This window comes from Rhinolophus hipposideros, assembly GCF_964194185.1.
Source record: "Rhinolophus hipposideros genome assembly, contig: HAP1_SCAFFOLD_386, whole genome shotgun sequence".
Taxonomy (NCBI): Eukaryota; Metazoa; Chordata; class Mammalia; order Chiroptera; family Rhinolophidae; genus Rhinolophus; species Rhinolophus hipposideros.
In genome coordinates, this window is record NW_027669212.1 from 20,550 (window position 1) to 39,430 (window position 18,881).

General features: G+C 58.7%; 2 protein-coding genes across 5 annotated transcripts; one reads left to right on the forward strand and one right to left on the reverse strand.

The window, feature by feature from the left end:
* The first annotated feature begins 3,228 nt into the window (after window positions 1-3,228).
* On the forward strand, window positions 3,229-6,866 carry LOC308495654 (UPF0449 protein C19orf25 homolog). 4 transcript variants are annotated; one of them, XM_081080626.1, is made up of 4 exons: window positions 3,229-3,307; window positions 3,473-3,604; window positions 5,367-5,545; window positions 6,000-6,866. In XM_081080626.1, exons 2-4 carry the CDS (start codon window positions 3,475-3,477, stop codon window positions 6,024-6,026), a joined length of 336 nt encoding a protein of 111 aa, XP_080936752.1. In that variant the 5' UTR covers window positions 3,229-3,307; window positions 3,473-3,474; the 3' UTR covers window positions 6,027-6,866. The 4 variants fall into 4 exon arrangements, with proteins under 4 accessions (XP_080936752.1, XP_080936751.1, XP_080936750.1 ...); XM_081080625.1 differs by having other exon boundaries at window positions 5,367-6,866; XM_081080624.1 differs by lacking the exon at window positions 3,229-3,307 and having other exon boundaries at window positions 3,336-3,604.
* LOC308495658 (adenomatous polyposis coli protein 2-like) lies at window positions 6,827-18,877 on the reverse strand (the record flags this gene model as incomplete). The annotated part of the gene is made up of 7 exons (XM_081080632.1): window positions 6,827-14,362; window positions 15,242-15,456; window positions 15,853-15,969; window positions 16,163-16,240; window positions 16,681-16,820; window positions 18,120-18,215; window positions 18,808-18,877. Coding segments are annotated over 7 exons (5,658 nt in total), but the record flags the coding sequence as incomplete, so codon positions are not given.
* Between the last annotated feature and the right edge of the window lie 4 nt (window positions 18,878-18,881).

Genomic DNA, 18,881 nt, shown 5'->3' on the forward strand with positions numbered 1-18,881 from the left:
CCCACAGACCCCCAAGAATACCCTCTTCTGTGGCCCTGGGAGTATGGAAATTTGCTTGGCTACCGGGCTCAGTCGACCAACCTCAAGCCTTGAAGAGCGAGGCTGTCCAGTTCTTTGCAGCTGGGCAGTGGGAGGTTGATGCCTCAGCACTTGAAACCAGACACAGACATGGAGCCCTGGCCTAGATCTGCCTGGGGAGCAGACACGGGTGCCCAGCTGGGCCCTGTAGAAGCAGTTGGCCAGCCACGGAGGAGACAGCCTCGTCTCCCTACCTTGTCTTCCCCAGCTTTCCTCCCTGTCCTGTCCACACACCCAGTCTCACGGCAGCCCAGCCCCTAGCTGGCCCCTATCCCTAGGACCAGGCTGTCTGGCTAGGGGCCCCTAGCTTCCCTCTCGGACCCTCCGTGGCCTCACCTGTGCCACAGCACCAAGTCTAGCACCGGTCTCACCAAATGTTTATGAGGATCACAAGGCAGTTTTCCTGCTTGGCACACAGTAAGCATGCAAAATAAGCTGGCTTGGGGCAGCCCCTTGGGAAACAGTCAGGCAATTCCACAGGCAATTAAACATAGTTACCCTGTGACCTGGCAATTCCACTTGCAGGTATGTACCCAGAAAAACTGAAAGCAGACATCCACACAAACACCTGTACAAAGATGTCCACAGCAGCAGGATTCACAATGGCCAAAAGATGGAAGCAACCTAAGTGTCCATCCACAGAGGAACGGACAAACACAGTGTGTTTCATTTGCACACTGGAGTTTACTCGGCCGTGAAAAGGAGAGAGGCACCCACACTCACACAACGTGGATGGACCTTGAACATATGATGCTCAGTGAGAGAAGCCAGACACACAAGGCCACACAGTGTGATTCCACTTATGTGAAATGTTCAGAAAAGACACATCCAAAGACAGGAAGTGGGTTAGCGGTTGTCAGGGACTGGGAAGGCGGGTGGGGGTGACTGCTGATAGGAATGGGGCTTATTTGGGGGTGATGAGAATATTTTGGAATTCGATAGTGGTGATGGTTGCACAACCTTGTAAATATACTAAAACTGCTGAATTGTACACGTTAAAAGGGTGAATTTTACATTTTGTGAAGTTTACCTCAACTTAAAAAATTGCAATAGAAAGCATTTATTGAACTGGAGAAGAACCATACAAATATAATGTAAAACATTTTGGTACCAAAGAAACCCAATTTATTGAGTGCCTACTGTGTACCAGGCTCTGAATGTACCAAAGAACAGGGCAGACACAGATCCTGCCCTCCAGGGGCTCACATCCATCAGGTGGGGATACAGGTGGTCTTACGTGCTCCGCTCTCTCCCCCAGAGTCCTTACCAGCTCCCCCACTCATCTTGTTCTAGAATTAGACTGTTGTGATGGTTGTATAACTGTAAATATACATATGACGTGTGATCAAACAATGTGGTGAATGTTTAAATAAAAAAAAATTATTACAGTAAAACACACATTGTCATAAATCCCCCTTGCTTTGAACACACTCCATCATTCTTGTCACTTTCTGAAGCAGTTCTGGAACTCCTTTTTAGTATTGTCTTTAGTTGTGCTGTCGTGGCTGCCTCAATGTCCTGAAATCAATTCAAAACGTTTACCTTTCATGGTCATTTTGACTGGGGAAGAGCCAGAAGTTGTACGGTGCCAGATCCGGTGAATAAGGTGGATGAGGACACACCATAATGTTTTTATTTGGCAGAAATTGCTGTACCAGAAGTGATGTGTGACACGGAGCATTGTCATGATGGAGGACACCTTCTCTCAACCGTAGCTCACACCTGACTGCACTGAACAAGTTGAAACTTGTCACACACTGTTACTGAGGTTCAACGTGCCACTTCGATCTCTGCCTTTTTCTTGGGTGGCATTCAACAGCAGCACTCACTGTATGTTTTTTTTTTTTAATAAAATGTCTATTTATTTATTTATTTTTAAGGAGGGCGCAGCTCACAGTGGCCCATGCAGGGGATCGAACTGGCAACCTTGGTGCTACTAACACCATGATCCAACTAACTGAGCTAACCAGCCACCCCAGCATTCACTGTAGTTTTTTTTTTTTTATCACAGCTCATATTGAGACAGGTTAGTTAGCGTGTTGTTAGGCAGACAGGAAGGTCCCTGGCACAATAAACAAAGGCAGCCATATCCTGAAACTCCAGGTTCTGCAATGGTTCCTTCACTCCAGGACAAAATGTAACGGAGCCTTGAGGTTAAGGTTAATAAGTTATCTCGTAAATCCCTTTTGGCCAAACAGAGCAATCTGATAAGTAGGAATGGGTTATTTTCGTTAATCCCTTCAGGATGGGCGAACAGAGCAAACCTGATAGACAAATTCCATTAGGAGGCGCCAGCTCCCTTCTTCAAGTGGGCAAGAGAAGATATAAGAGGCTTTTGCCTTTGCCGCTGGGCACCCCCGTCGGGACCCCCTCTCGCTGGAGAGCTGCGACTCTTTACTTTTAATAAACTATCCTCTTTTGCAAGTCCTTGCCTCTCCCTGGTCCGAGCTTCCATTCTTCGGTTTCTCGAGACCACGATCCCGGCTCTCACAGAAATGTCCCACATCAGTATATCCCCAAACCACATAATTGTACACATGAAACAGGTGGACTTTGTGGTATGTGAATTACATTCAATAAAGCTGTTAAAAACAAAGCTTGCTCCTGCTTTGGGCCTGTCTTCCTATCCTAGCAAAGGGGGCTTGGACCACGGTGATGGCCCAGCACCAGCCACCAGGTGGGGCCATGGTTTTAGTGGTCCGAGGGGCGACCTCGACCGGATCCCACAGGTGAGATGCTGGCGTGCGTCCGGCGCCACCTCGCTGGTAAATGGCGCAGCTAGCGTTCACTGCGCGCTCACTGTGCGCCCGGCCACACTGCGTGGACAGGGACTTTCTTTCCACCACAGCCACGTGGGTTGGGGGCTGTGTCCCCCTTTTGCAGAAAACTGGGCGTCGGATGCTTTGTTCCACAGCGAGGGAAGCCGGGAGTGGATCCCGCGCCCACCCCTTGAACTTCCAGGCCGGTCCGGCTAGGGGAGTGGGGGCGCCGACGCGGCGTCCTTCCTGGTTCTGGTCCAGTCGCAGCGCCTCCCGGATCGCACAGGGTCGCAGGGCGCGGCCTCTTTAAGAGGAGGTGTGGCCTCGCGGTAAGGCCGGGCGGAAGAAGGAGGGGCCGGAAGTACGCCGGGCCTGGGGGCGGGGCCGTGCTGCGACCAGAAGCGGAAGTAGCTGAGCTGAGGTGCCCTTAGCCCGAGATTTGCACCCAAGTGAGGCGGCTGCGGCTCTAGGTGCTTCAGCGGGGAAACTGAGGCGGAGGTGGAGCCGGATGCTGAAGGGCGAGCCCCGAGGGGCGGGGCAGGGCGGACGTAGAAGTTCGCTGGGCGAGAGGAATGGCGCAGGCAAGGGCCGAGAGGTGGACGTCCTGGTTAACTCTTCCCTTCTTCCGCCTACAGGGATGGGCTCCAAGGCCAAGAAGCGTGTGGTGCTGCCCACCCGCCCGGCGCCCCCCACGGTGGAGCAGATCCTGGAGGACGTGCGGGGGGCGTCCGCCGAGGACCCCGTCTTCACCGCGCTGGCGCCGGAAGGTAGGGCGAGCCCAGGACGGGCAGGGCAGAGGCCGCCCCGAGACCCCAGCAGCACGGGGTGGCGGAGCGCCCCCAGCTCCAGCCTCGGGTAGCAGTTCCGGGGAAACCGTGGGATTCGGAGCAGCGACTGCTACGAGCCTCGTCCTCCCTGAGCCCCCTCCTCGCACGTAAAGTGGGGCGCATCTTCAGAGGGGCGTCTAGGACCCCTGCCCCCAAAGACAGCGCGCCCCCAAATCTGCCCACTGCCTTTTCTTGTAAGGCCAGGAAGCTAAGAAGGGATTCTGTGTTTCTTAATTCCGGCGGGGGGACTATTTCTTCACAAGTGGAAATGGCATTCAATGCAAATTTCAGTGTCCAGAGGTTGTTTGGGGGCACAGCCACAGCCACTCGTGGGCGTGTGGACTTGGCTTTCAGGACTAGTGGCAGGTTTGGGTAGGCGGGACAGGCGCAACGGACCTGCAAAGCCAAACTTGGTTATTGTCTGGCCTTTTGTGGACGGAGCTGGTCAATCCATCATGCAGAAGACGGAAGCAGGTAAGTGGCGAATGGCTGTGGCCTACGTTGTTGGGTGACTTCCGTGTCCTGGTGGATGAGATTGGCTTTCATGCAATGGACTTTTATTAAGAATCTCTGATATGCAAGGTGGTGTTTTAAGCACTGGGGTGAAGAGGTGAACCAAAGAGATGACAGTGCTGCCTTGGGGCCATTCTAGAGGACCTGAGACAGTAAACATGGGTCTTGTGGGTAATAGGAGGTGAGAAACGCTATGGGAAACGTTTTTTTCCCAGTGGTGTCTTACTCTGTTCCACCATCTTGAATGAATCCTTCAATTGGGAAACATTTTTTAAATTAAGTGATAGTAGAAAATTCGGTTGTTTGCTCCAGGTGGCCACATTTCAAGTGCTCAGGAGGCACTCGTGGCTGCCGTATTGGACAGTTTGGATGGAGGACTTTTCCATCACTGGAATGTTCTGTTGCACAGGCAGCCCTAGGAACAGAAGCTGCAGTTATCCATGGCCTGGGTCATCTGAGGCTGCTTGAGCCCCAGCTGAAGAGTCATGGGCAGGTCCGCCAGCATTCAGAGGGTGGGGAAACTTAGGCATGGGCCATGCTGGGGCCCACTCAAGGAAGAAGGCCTATTCCTGCTGGCCGGTGTGGTCGTCTAGGGCCATACTTAGTCTCCGTGTCTGTCATCTGGCGTTTCCTGCCTCACCACTAAAGCAGGTGGGGAACGTGACTGTTAGTCAAATAGCAGTTTCCAGGGCCTGTGTCAGCTGCCCGGCCTGCTGGGCTGTGGCTGCAGACAGCTGCGGAGTGGGGAAGGCCACATTATCCCTGTTCACGCACAGGACCAGCCAGAGTGGACAGGACCTGGACCTGCCCTCAGGGTGACCCCGCAGCTGTGCTTTTTCTGCCTGGCTACCCCTAACCACCTCCCTTAGTGCTGGCCACACTGTCGTTAGGGCGTGGGATCATCAGGAGATACGTGTCCACAGGGGCCTTTGCAGCCTCCTGACTGAGTGGTGGATTTTGCGAGGTTGTATGGCCACTGGGCAGGTTTCTGGTGGACGGGACGTTACATCTCAGGCTTTGAGAGCAGGGACCATTCTGGGGTCAGCACCCTTTACAGGAGCGGGTGTCTGCCCTCAGGCAAGGTCTCTTCTGTGACTTCTCTGTCTCCTCCAGTCTCATGCTTTGTAGGGGGATAAACTGAGTCTTCTCCTGGCCCCTCCCTGACCAGCGACCTGTGTCTTGTCCCCAGACTCTCCAGGCCCCTCTGGGAGGGCTGAGAACCCTGAGGACCAGCAGGAGCAGCTCTACCAGCAGAGCCGGGCCTACATGGCTGCCAACCAGCGGCTACAGCAGGCGGGTGATGAGCTAAGACAGAGGTGTGAGGACCTGCGACGAGCTGGCCAGGAGCTGGAGCAGGACATTGGCCAGGTGAAGCGGGTGGTACTGCCGGGAGCCGCAGCCGCCTCCTTAGGCTGACCTGGTCCTTGGACTCACCTGAGCACATGGCCTCCCCCCCGGCAGGGCACCCATGGCCCACTGGAACTTTTGGTCCTACCCATAACACCTAGCCTGGCACACCTCAGATGGGGACCGTGTCCCAGAAGCCTATTCTGGGCTCTCTGTTCTGTGGCCTAGGGACCCCAGGGGACAGAGCCTGCTGTGCGTGGTTTCAGCAGGGCCAGTGCTGCCTCAGCTGTCTGCCTGAGGGTCGGGTCAGGCCTTGTGGATGCTGCTCAGCCCTGGGCTGCTCTCCTAGGGCCCGGTCGCCGCCAGCCCAGACCGGACTTGGTGTGGGGCGCCAGCACCCTTCCTTCTTTCCTTTCCTCTGGCGACTCTGCTTCACTGACCAATTAGACTGAGCCTGTCTCTGTCTGAATTACAGCACCCCAGAGGTTACAGAAGAGGATAGGGCTTCTTTCTTCTGGTGGCCCTGGCCATGTGAGGAGCGATGGACCAGCAAGGCCCAGATCTGAAATGGGGCCTCCAGTGCCCCCAAGTACCCCAGCCTAAGGTGTGGGCGCTTCCCAGGGCAGCACTGGTCTGTCTGGTTCACTGTCAGGGAGAACAGGACCAGCCTGTTGGCTATGAGACCCATCAGATGTGGGTGCTGACCTTAGCTTCCATGATAAGACAAGCTAGTCAGTCCCCCGTCCTGAGCCCTTATACGGCCACTTCCATCCTGGCAGGCCAGGCCCATCATAGGTGTCCCCATTGAGTTCCTGCTGAAATCTCTGCTGCCACTGGCAACCTGGATGGTGAGCCACTCCTTTGTAGGGGTCCCAGGAGCTCAGGGTAGCGCTGGGACCCACAGGGAGGGCCCTGACATGGGTGACCCCAGCATCCCAGGAAGGGTTTCTCTTGCCCCTTAAGGGGTACCTGCTAAAGCCTGACAGACCCCTGAAACCCATGGGGGCACGGGCATTCCGAAAATGTTGGCAGTTAGGGCAGTGGACAGTGAGGCTCCCTGTCCAGGGACCCTCGGCTCACCTGCTTATGTCTGGAAGATATCCTTCTGTGCACCCTCCAGAGTGCACCCAGGATCAGGTGGAGACACTTCGGCTACCTTTCCCTGCACTCACCCATCCTGAGTGCTTTCCCTGCACAAATCCTACAGTCTGACTCTGCATCCCTGGGCGGGCGACCTGGCTGGAAAACCCCCAAAGTCCTCCTACCCCAAATCCTCACCCATTTGGAAACAACTGCATGGAACGTGATTCAACAGCTCCGTTTATTAAAGGTGCACATAAGACGCCTGGTTCCGCGCCTTCCTTCCGCCAGACAATGGCTTTAGGTTGAGTGAGGGGAGACAGGGCTGTACGTATTTACACGTGTCCTGTAACACTGCAGAGACCCAGGGCAGAGACATAGCAGAGACGTAGGGGGATGGAGGGGCACGGACCAAGACAACCAAGCTTGGGCTAGGTGACAGACGAGGGCAGAAGGGGTGAGGTAATGCTGCACTGTGGGTGCATTGCCCCGAATTCAGCACCCAGCTGGTGGTGGGGTCCCGAGGTTACGGGTAGGGGAGGCTCCCAAGGCAGATGGGGTCTCCTCAGCGTGGCCAGGTGGCCGAGCAGCCCCAAGGGGATAAAGCCTTCATGGGAGACATCCTTTGGGTCCTAAGACTTTCCTCCTCCAGCTCCGGTCTGGAACCAGTTGTCTAGAAAACCACTGTGCCTCAGGGCTCAGGGCCCCCACCATCCTGTCTGGCCAGGTTGTAAGGTGTGGCTATGCCCCCACCACAGAAGGACAGCGAAGGCTAAAGTGGCCGCCGGACGTGGACGGGGCATGAGCTCCCTGCACGCTGGCTGAGGTGGGAACTGCCCTCTTCTCAGGCTGGGCCAGACAAGGGGCTGGCAGAGGGAGTGGCCTCATCCCGCAGTCACGGCAGACACTGTGTTTGCTGGAGAGGTAGCTCTGGGAGTTCTCCCCATGGCCTACATGGGGAAACTGAGGCACAGGGCGTTGAGAGCACCACCCAGGGTCTCACAGTGCATGGATGTGCCCACCCCAGGCCCCACCAGCCCAGATCCCCCATGGCTGGGAGAGCTGGGGGTGGGTCTGGGCCACTTCCTCTTCTGCCAGGTCACCTTGGGGGCAGGCTGGCCAGGGGCGAGTGTGAGAGTGGACGTCTGATAGGCCCTGCATCCAAAAAGTTGAGACCACTCAATCCTGTCCCTTCAGGCTACAGATGGGGTCAGGAACCCGTGGTCTCTGAGACATCTGAGACCCCCCCTCCCCCGTGTGTTCCAAGGGGTCAGCTGTGGGCGTGTGCAATGCCCTTCTCAGCCGTGATGGCCACTGTGCGCTGCGTGCCAGCTCGTCGTGGGAAGTTTGGTCACAGGAGGAACATTCAGTGCGCCCAGCCATTTCTGTCCTCCCTGTGGCATTTATGCTGCAGTACAGGGCATTCCGGGATTTGTAATACAATGTGACACAGATGTGTTTGCAGCACCGCCGCGTTGTCTGTGGGTGCTAGGGTCAGCATGGCCCACTGTCCCTGGAGTTGAGGATGTTCCTGCCGTAGGAAACACTTCTGCTCCCGGGTCAGCTCCTTCCGTGGGTGGGGATGGGACTCCTTCTGTACTTCCACCTGACTTTCAACCCCGCTTCCCCTCCTCTCAGAGAAGGGACTTAAAGTCATGGAGTTACCCTTGGGTTGTTAGTCTCCCCAAACAGCTTCTGCTCCCCGGCCCCTTGGAGCAGCTCTCTGCAGGGCAGCTATAACAGCAGCTCCTTCCCAGAGCAGGAAAAAGGTCACTGGCTCTTTCTGCAGGAAGGCGCGCTCCCTCGAGGTCCCTGAGCAGGGACCCCAGCAGCCTCCCAGGCCCACACTGGCAGGAGTGAGGGGAGGACGCGAGGCCTCCCAGGCTCCCTTTGCCCTCCGTCTCTCCACCTGCTCTGGCACCCACACTAGCAGCCCGGCAGCCCAGGCCTGCGCTGGCTGGGCCGTGGTCCTAGGGCTCTGGGCCCTGTGTCTCCTCCAGAGGCCCAACGCCAGCTCCACCCCAGTCCCGGTACTACATCCAGGGCTTTGTTGTCACCAAACTGAACTGATGCCACTGTGACTCTCATCCTCCTTCCCACAGCATCTGGCCCACCACAACTGGTCCTGACTCCACGCCCCTCCCTTGTCCCCTCCTCCCCTTCCTCCTCTGCTGGCAACCAGCACCCCCTCAGCCAGGAGAGGGGACATGGGTGGTCCCGCATCACCCAGGCCGGCCTGCCTTCGCCCTCCTCTGCCCCTTCTAGGCAGTTCTGACAACACCCCCTCTGTCCACCAGCCCCAGGCTCCCTGAATGTCACTGTCAGGTGAGGAGGTGACGCCGTCTCTGCAGGGCTCAGCACACGTCGCGCTGAGAATACAAACAAACCTGCAGAGTCCTTATTAACAAATGCCTGGCGGCTGCCATCATTACAGGCTTTGTCCCGGGGCCGCGTGTGCTGCTGTGGGCCCAGCTGGCGGGCACTAGATGGCGCCATGCTCCGCAGCCCCTCTGCCACCTCGGGAAGGCGCAGTTACCTTCCCTGGCTCCCACTCCTGAGGCCCGCGCCCAACCGGGCTGGGGTCTGGGAGGGTGGTTTCTGTATGTGGGCCAAGCATGGACTTGAAGTCCAGCCCGAGGCCCCTTTCCTCCCTGAGGCCCTGCGGCACAGAAGCAAGCGTGAGATGTGAGGCCACTCGGGCTGGGATGGGGCTCCGTGGGCGGGGCCCCAGGTAGGCAGGCAGATCCCAGACCACCCTGGGGTAACCTGGTGGCCCTCCACCAGAGACAGTGTCCTGGAAGACTGGTTCAGGACACTCACTGTTCCAGAAGGTCAGCAGGGGCAGGGGCTTTCTGCACAGCTGAGTCGGTGGATGCCACCATGGGGCTGGGCACGTAGTTGAAGGGTGGGACTCGGGCTGAGCGGCTGGGGGAGCCATGCCGGCTGGCGGGGAAGCCCCCGACAGCTACCCCCAGGCTCTCGTGGACGAAGGGGGTGGGGGCAGGCGCCTTGGCAGGGCCTGGCCCATCCACGTCGCTGCCAAGGAGGGGTGCTGGGCCGCTGGCTGGGGCCTGGGGGGGGGGCCTGCTCTCCAGGCTGGGAGACGTGCTGGAGTTGGTCTTGGCGGCAGCGAAGTCCTCTGTCTGGACCACTGCATCACTGGTTTTGCGCTGTGGGGGTCCGCCTTGGCCCTCCTTGGGTGAGGTGCCCACTAGCGGCAGGGCAGTGGCGGGCAGCGTGCTCCGCAGGATGTGTGGCACATCCTCGTCCCGGATGCGACGCCACGTGCTGCCCGGTGCAGCCACCCTGGGCAGGGGCCGGGCCTCCCCATCGCTGCTGCGGCGGGCAGCATCGGCCACGTGCCCTTGGGCGGCACCTTCAGGCCTGCGGGCCACACTGATGTGGGGCAGAGAGGCGTAGCGCTTGACTGTCTCGGGCCGTGCAGCCTGCATGCGAATGGGCAGGCGGGATGGGCTCTCGGAACTAGTGCGCCGGGGTGGCCGCTGACTGGGGGCGGGCCGGGCCGTGGGGGGATGACGGGGGGACAGGGACGGCCGGGACGGGGAGGGCCGGGGTACGGCACGCAGTTCGTCGCAGCGGGAGGAGCAGAGAAAGACAGTGGGCAGGGCAGACCGGCTGCTGCAGGGTGCGCCGCCCTGGGAGGCGGAGGTGGCCTGGGTTGTGGACAGTTCCGACCGGCGTGTGCGCAGCGAGCCAGGCGACTCCTTGATGAAGGTCAGCTGGCGCCGGAAGCCCGACCGCTCAGAGGACTCGCTGCCACTGGAACGGGCTGAAGCTGTGCGTACCAGGCCCAGGCGGCCCCCCCGGGCGCCCAGGCTCCCCTCAGCCCCTGCCCGGCCCCTGGTGCCCGGCTGTGGGGTTGCCCTGGCCAGGGGTGGTGGCACCCTCCCTGCCGGCTTCTGCATGAAGGGGATCCGCACAGGCGACTTCTGTGTCTTGTGCTGCCTGGCCAGTAGGTTCCGCGTGGGCGTTTTGGGCACTGGTGAGGCCCCAGGGCCTGGCAAGGGCCCCGCAGCCTGGGCTGCCAGGGGCGACCTCCTGGGCAGGGTTTGGGAGGTGGGGGAGGTCTGGGAGGAGCTGGATGAGGGGGTCTTGGTGAGGCGAGCGGGTGGTGTGGCACTCCTCTGGGGGGGACTCAGGGTGGTCAGCTCTGAGATCTTGCTGGGCCGGTGCAGGCTTCGAGACCTTTGCTGCCCAGGACCGGGGCCTCTGATGGGAGCTGCTAGCTGCTCGGGGCTTGGGGGTCCCATCTTCCTCGGTGTGGTGTGGGGGCCGGGGCCACCTCTGGGCTGGGCCCGTGTGGCTGGGCTTGGCATGTAAATTACCGTCCTTCCTCGGAGCACGGCCGGCACCCCAGACGCAGTCTTCTGAGCACTACGCAATTTCCCAGGGCTGCAGGGCAAGCGGGGGCCACCACTGCGCTGGGCCAGGTTCGCCCGTTTCTCTAGCCTTGTGGCACTGCCTGCCTGGCCCTCCAACTGGGGCTGCTGACCTTTCCTGTGCAGGGAGGGCTGCAGGGTGGAGCCCACCGACAGCCCCGACACAAAGGACAGGATGGAGTCAGACTCGGATGAGGCCTCACAGGTGGCTGCCGCCGCTGCCGCCTGGTGAAGCCAGGTGACAATGGAGTTGGCACCTTCCTGGATGGCATGCCACTCGACGCTGTCCAGGTCTGAGGCATGGTCTGACCCCACTGCCTCCTCACCAGGCTCCCGGGACCCCTGTGCTGGCCGCTCACCTGGCCAGGCAGCTCGGGGCTTGCGGCGCCGTGGGCCTGACGCCTGGAGCCGGTGCCTGGATGTAGCTGAGCCCAGGCAGCGCCGCAACAGGTCTGCCTGGGCCCTTGGGCTGGGTGAGCCATCATGCCCGCCTCTGGGGCCTGGGGCCTTGGTGACCACGGGCTCAGGCTCACTGAGGGAACTGGCAGAGGAGCTCAGGGAGTAGCATGGCGGCGTCTCATCAGCGATGAGGCTGGGCTGGGCCTGGGCAGGTGGTGTGGCCTTCGGTGTGACCTGTGACTCCTTCCTGCCAGTCGGGCACTCCTTTCTAACTGCCCGGGGGATAGCAGAAGTCCGCCGGGAGGGTGTCACCACTGCCGCCTCAGTTGGCTCCTCGTCTGAGTCGTTGCCGTAGAAGCAGTATACGGCCTCTTCGGTGGGCGTCGTGAGGCACAGGGACTGCAGCGCCCCGTCCCCACGCATCTGGCGCATCTGACCCGTGCGGGGACCGTCCCTGTCCACTCCAGCACTCGGGGTCCTGCGGAGGGGCAGCTCCAGCCCTGCCCGGCTCCTGCCTGACCCCCAGGCCAGCTCTGTGCTCTGACCCACACCCTCGTGCCTGTGCCTGTGCCCAGCGGCCTGCCTGGCGGGGGCCACACGGCCTGCAGGCTTCTGCCCATCTGCATGCCCACCAGGTGGGTCCCTAGGAGGTCCCTGCAGCGTCTCATCACTGAGCGAGGCCGCACTGGAGAAGTTGACCGGTGTGCCCTCGGCCGAATCAGTGCACGAGTCATCCTCCTGGGCTGGAGTGGGCACCAGCATGTAGACAGGTACAGGCAGTGCGTGGCGGCTGGGCACTAGTGCTGAGGCCACCTTGCGGAGCCGGGCGGGCACAGCCGCGCCCAGACACTCCCGCAGCAGCTCTAGCTCCTGGGCAGCAGCAGGTGGCCCCTCCCGGCGGCCACTGGCCTCATCCCGCCGGCGGTGCCCAGCGAAGTGCAGGCTGTGGCCGCTGCCACCGCTGAGCTCAGGGCAGGCAGGAGGCAGCAGCCGCAGCTCCACATCCTTCTGCACGTAGTGCTCATGCAGGGCCAATGCGCTGAGGCTGGAGGCGCAGGAGAAGTTCTCGTCTGGCTTCTCCACAGTGAAGCGCACACTGCCAGCGTCCAGCTCGGAAGGTAGCCGGCAGCGCTCCCGGCAGTCGGCGATGTCCAGGAAGCGCTTCACGTAACTCTCCCATTGCAGGCTGAACTGGGTGGTGTCACGCTCGCCAGGTGGCACGGGGACCAGTGGTGGCGTCTTACTGCGGCTTGGCGGCATGGTCTGCCCGGGGCTGTCAGGCAGCTCGCTGGGGCTGACCGTGCCGCTGCCCAGCCCACTGCACGGGTCACTGGGGATCGAGCTGGCGATGGAGGGGCTCTCAAAGCTGCCCAGCGAGCTCACAGAGCTACAGCGGCTCAGCACGAGGGGCGTCTCCTGCACGCAGTTCTCTGAGGAGCTAGATGGCGTGGCATCCCCCACCCCCAAGCCCCGGCCCTGCGGGGGCGCTGGGATAGCCATGGGGAGGGAGGTAGCCCCTGGCCCGTGCCAGGCTCCGTCCAGTTCCACATCGCTGGTGCCTGCCTCCTCCAGTCCCTCCAGGGACGAGTCACTGTCGTCCAGGTCCCCCGCCTCGCTGGGGCCAGGGTGTCCGGCCGAGGACAGCGAGGACAGGGAGCTGCAGCGGGACAAGCAGAGTGGTGCTGCCTCTGCCACCAGCTTCTCTGGCACTTTGCTCAGGCCCTCTGTGGGCAGCCAAGCCTGCTTCCGAGCCCCAGAGGCCAGGGGCGCCCCACCCACCCTGGCCATGCCCTCAAGCAGTGGCACATGCTGGTAGGTGGGCGACAGCTTGATGGTGCGCACTCGGGTGTCAGTGGCCGTGGCCTGCCGGGCTGCTGGCTCAGCCCGGCCACCTGGCAGGTTGAGGTCAAGCCGGCTGGGCCGTGCCTGGCCACATGGGGGCCCCTCACAGTGTTCAACCAGAGCAGCCAGTGGGCAGGGCTGCGTGTGCTCACGAGGACAGTGCCCGTCGCTGGTGCTGCTGCTGTTGAGGCTGTCATTGGAGAGGCTGGCATGGGCCGCCTTGAGCCGCAGCAGCGGGTGAGCTTGGCCACCAGCCTCCCTCCGCCCACCCTCAGGCCCCCGGCAAGGTGAGCAGGACTGGGCGCGGCCCTCCCTTGGTGCCTCCTGCCCGGGGTCCCCAGAGCTGAGGCTGAAGCTGTCATCGGATGAGGTGTGCAGGGCCGAGATGTCCTCCACCAGCCGGTCGATCCGCGCCACTGCCAGTGCCAGCTTGGCCCTGGCCCCGGCTGCCACGGCTGCCTCTCCGCTGGCCTCCTTTTCTACCTCCAGGCCACCGCGGCGGGCGGGTGGGGCACGGGCCAGCGCCTGCCCCTGCAGGAAAGGGCTGCCCAGGAAGAGGGACAGCACAGCAGGGCTGGCAGGCTCGACGGTGGCGGCCACGGCAGCCAGAGAGGGCGCATCGTCGTCATCGAAGCAGCCTGAGTCTGAAGCATAGTCCTGGGCCAGCCCGTCCAGGTGCCGCAGGGGCGGCAGTGGCTTCTTGGAGGTGGCCTCGGCCTCGGCCTCGGGCAGGCCCTGCTTCTCTAGTTGGTCGAGTGCCTGGGCTAGGTGCCGTGCGTCCAGCTCGGCCTCCAGCGCCCGCTGCTTGCGCACATACAGGCTGGGTGCGCAGGCACCAGGGGAGACGGCGGTGGCTGTCGCCTGATACTTGGCAGGCCGGTGGGCCAGCAGGTTGCGCAGGGCGGCAGCACTGCCCATGGCAATCATCTTGTGCTTGGAGTGCACCAGGTTGCGCAGCATGGCCACAGCGCCCAGGTCCCACAGCAGCTCCTGGTCCCGTGGGCTGCGGGCGGACAGGTTCCAGAGCGTGCCACAGGCGTTGCTCACAATGGTCAGGCTGTGCGACGTCAGGTGCTGCAGCAGCGTCTGCAGACAGTTGTGGTCCCGCAGCACCTGCCTGCGGCATGGAGGGGTGTGTCAGGCGGGGCCCCCCTCGTCCCACGGGGAGCGGGGTAGGGAGCAGAGTGGCCGATTTGGCCAATAAAAATATAATGTGCCCAGGTGAGTTTGAATCTCAGAGAAAGGAAGAAAATATATAGTATAAGTCTATCCCAAATATCGAATGAGGTATACTTTTGCTAATTTTTTATTTGTTAAAATAAAGATATTTATAAAATAATACTAATAATAAATTAATAATATTTTTAAAATAAAATTTAGTATACAGGGTATATCATTTTAGCACAATAGTGTGATATTTGGGACACTACTAAAGATAAATTTTGGTTTACAAAATACTGTTATTTGATAATTATTAGCATTATTTAATAAATAAATGTTTTACTTATTTTAATAGATATAACTGTTAGCACAAATATATCCCATGCGATATTTGGGATAGACTTATACTAAAAGTAAATGTTATGTATTTCACTACATTAGAAACATTATTACTAATATTATCTAGTAAATAGAAAACATTTATTTTAATAAGTGCTAAGTATTATTTATTAATATTATTTAGTAAATATATTAATAAAGAACAAGTATTCATATTGTTTAGGAAATAACACGTATTTTTATTTTAATAAATTAATTAAAAATTTGGATATAGTTAGTATATCCCATGCAATATTCAGGATAGACTTATACTGAAAAAAAAACAGTCCTTGGGGACAAATCAGGCACATCCATTCACAGGAGGACAATCTGAGGCTGCCTCAGTGACACTTCACAGCAGAGTCAGATCTACCACTCTTAGCCCCAGACTAACCTGGGAGGCCTCCTGCCCCCAGCGCCCTGTGCCCACCGTGACTGTGGGGTGGGAGGAGCTGACCTGTAGTCCTCGCGGGTGGCAATGAGGCTGGACACATTGCGCAGAATGCCGCCACCACTCTCGATGATGGCCAGCGAATTGCTCTGGCACTTGTAGGTCAGCGTGCTCACCAGGAAACCCAGGGCACCATCCACCTGGCAGATGGCTGCCTTGTTCTCCGTGCTGTGTGCTGAGAGGTTCCACAGGGCACTGAGCACGCTCTTCAGGGTGGACTCCTGGGCACAGGGGTGGGAAGGTGAGAGACCAGCAGAGGGGGCACACTAACCACCAGGCCCACCCATCGAGACATGTCAACATCGAAAGTCTAGAAGGAAAGGCACCCCAAAAGATTTTCTTTTTTCTTTTTTTTTTAAGATTTTCAAATAAGTGAAAAATAATAGGAGTAAAATCAGCCCTCACAGGATCACCGAATTGCAGGGTGGGAAGCCCCAGGCCTGTGAGGCTGGACAACCTGCTAAGCTAAGTTGTTCGGCTTGATTTTCCCCAAGACAGAGAACTCACCATCGGTTTCCAGTGTCTCTGCCCTGTGGCTGGCATTAAACAGCATGGCAGTGCCCTCTTCCTGGGGTGCGTTACCACTCCCTCACCCCATGTGCCCACCTGATGCCCACCTTGGAGGCTCGTAGGACGCATTTCATCAGGGCGGTCATGCTGCCAACCTCCCTCAGCACCTTCTTGCTGTTGATGTCAGCCCGCCAGGACAGGTTGCGCAGGATACTGGATACCACCTGGGGCGGGGTGTAAGGCGGGCAAGGTGGACCCAGGGCTCCCCCCTGCCCTCAACTCCACATGTGGTGGGGCTACAGAGACTGGAGGGGACACCCATCACACCCATGGGGGAGGGGCTCTATCGGCAGGGGCCTCAGGCAGTGGGACACTCTGCAAGACTCTCCCTGAGCCCCGCCCACCCCTCCCGGCTACCTGGTGTAGCTCCTCGCTCTCCGAAGCCAGCTGGGCCACAATGGCCTCCATGCAGCCCCTCTGGGCACACAGTGTGGCCTGTAGGGTGACAGGAAAGTTAGGCCATGGCGGGTGGGGCAGGAGGCATGAGGGCAACCACACCCCACCTTCTGGCACCCCTCCACAGCACCTACTATGTGCTAGAGCTGGAGCTCCACCCCCCATCCTCACCACCTTGGTGCAGGTGGAGCAGTCACCCCGTTGCTTAGATGAGGAAATTGAGGCTGAGATAGGTGCAGACATCCAGCCTCTCCTAGCCCAGAGGCCCCATTCTCTGCAGCAGAGCAGCCAAGAGGATGGTGGCCTGGCTGACTGAGTCCAGCCAAAGCCCCTCCTGTCACAGCCCTCTCTCGGGCCTCAGTCCACCAGCCCGTAAATTGGGGACAACTGTCCCCACCCCTCAGGACTGTTTCAAGGAGGGGATGAGGTGGAGGGAGGCTCAGACCAGGGGGAGCACTGGCCCTGCCCTCCCCGGGCACCTTGTTAGCAACATCCCCAAAGGTGAGATTGGTGAGGGTCATGCCAGCATATCTGCGCAGGGCAAGGTTGAGTGGGTCCCGGGTCATCTTGTGCATCTCGTAGTCGACCTGCAGTAACTCTGCCACAGCCTGCAGCCCACCTACGGGGACACAGAAGGGGACATGGTAAGGCTGGGGGCAGACGAGGCACCCCGAACGACCCCCCTGCCTTCCTCCCATCCTTTGCCCATATTGTTCCCCTGCTTACGTGCCCTCCTTCCATCCCACCCCCACAACGGCTTTCCTCAAGTCCATCTTCAAAGACCAACTCTGGGGACACCTCCTCCAGGCAGACTGATGCCAGGCTGTCACAATCCCCTGGATATTCTGTGACCTTCACACCCCCTTCCTTTCAGCCTTCCACCTCCATTCATATTTTATCCGAATGCTGGGCCTTTGTATGTGCTGTTCCCTCTGCCTAGAATGCTCTTGCCTGCTATTTGCCCAGGCTCTTGGCTCCCCTTCTGCTTCCAGCTCAAGAAGTCCCCTAACACGCAAAGGAGAACTCCCACAAGACAATTAAACCTCTGAGAGCAGAGCCGAGTGGGCTGTGCCTGCTGTGCCCCAGGACCAGGGTCTGGATGGCAGATCCTCAGGAGCTACTGACGACTGTCACACACAGTTCTTTACTCACTAGGAAAGCTAGGTTTTCACTTTACAAAGAGTCAGCGAATGTGGGGGGAAATGGTCAGTGTGAATAGAAGGGAAAGAACTCAGTCCAAATATAAGACGGCCTTCCCTTCATCACTGAGCAAAGACGGCAGAGGCACTCTGCTCATTTGGGAGACTGGACGCTTATGTGGTTTCCAGATCTGGGGTTTTACTTGGGTTGGTTGCTGCCTTCCTCATTTTTCTACGTCTTCGTACATAAATCTTCCCTGAGGATAAATTCCCAGCTAGGGGAGGAAAGACTCAAGAGGTGTGTACACTTGTGCGTGGTTGCCACATGCCACACCCCCCCCCCCGAAAAAAGGGCTGCCCTGTGTGTTGTACCATCAGGGTTGCAGACACCCATTTCTGCTCAGCTGGACCACATGATTCTGACCAAACCTTTCACTGTGTGACCATCTGCTAGGTGACAAGTAGGACCTCATTTTGTAATAACTGGAGTAAAACTGAGCACGTTGATGAGATTTTTGGCCTCGAGCGTTTCCTTTTCCCATGTTTTGATGACTTTAAGAGATGATGTAATGCTCCCAAACTTAAAACTTTGAAAACTCGCCACCTCCTCAAGCACTCCACAGCTCTGGTCTCTATGTATGAAGTTGGACCTGTCACCTTTGCTCCGGGCTTCCCCGCCACTTCCCTGTCCTCTGAGCCCCAGGACCTGTCCTGAATGAGGCCCAGAAGGCTGGCTGAATGGGGGTGGGGAAGCAGGGATGAGGTGAGGGGGCACTTACCCAGCTCATTCATAGCACGGCGGTATTCCTCGTCAAAAGACAGCTTCATCACTGCACAGGTAGCCTGGCAGATCTGTGGCTCGATGGGGACCGGGGCTGTGGGCCAGAGGACCAGGTCAGAGACCTCTCCAAAACAGCCTCCTCCTCACCCCTACCACCAATCTGGGAAACAGTCTAGGGGGGTCCCACCCCTCCCTGCCTTCTCCACCCGCAAGCCAGCTTAGACCCCAGAGCTCTGTAAACTGCTGCATGATTGTCACCTGAGGGGTCACTCCCTGAAATGAATAACAAGGTGCCTGCCTCACCCAATTCTGGAACGGGAGACGAGGTCATGCTGGGCGCTCCAGACCTTTTGCAGTGCTTTTGTTATAGATTAACTTGGCGATCAGCTGCTAAAATTAGGAATCTCAAACTCTGCACCCACGTTTCCGGTTACCCACGATCCATCCACGCATTCAGTGACTGTTTCTTGAGCTACCCTACAACCAGGGTGGCAGTTGCTTGTGGCTGTACCTTTGCCATTCTGTCACGACAAGGTCACCATAAGGCTCTCAGCTGGCATGTGGCACAGAGTAGGTTCACAGAAGAGGCCAGTGGCCGCTGTTACTGCTAACGGTGTTGCCCTGTCCCCAGGAAGTACAGTCTCTGCACCCATTGCACCCAGGTGGCTGACGAGGCCTCCACTCACCGCCACCTGCACCACCTCCGTCCAGCCCGCCATCCCGGGCCTGCAGCCAATCCCAGGAGGTCTCGCAGTAGGCG

What these genes read in the sequence shown, in the direction of transcription:
- LOC308495654 (XM_081080623.1), top strand. Translation starts at nt 3,346, where the DNA reads ATGCTGAAGGGCGAGCCCCGAGGGGCGGGGCAGGGCGGACGTAGAAGT. An exon ending in CACCGCGCTGGCGCCGGAAG is followed by an intron (nt 3,605 to 5,366) that starts GTAGGGCGAGCC and finishes TCTTGTCCCCAG; the next exon opens with ACTCTCCAGGCCCCTCTGGG.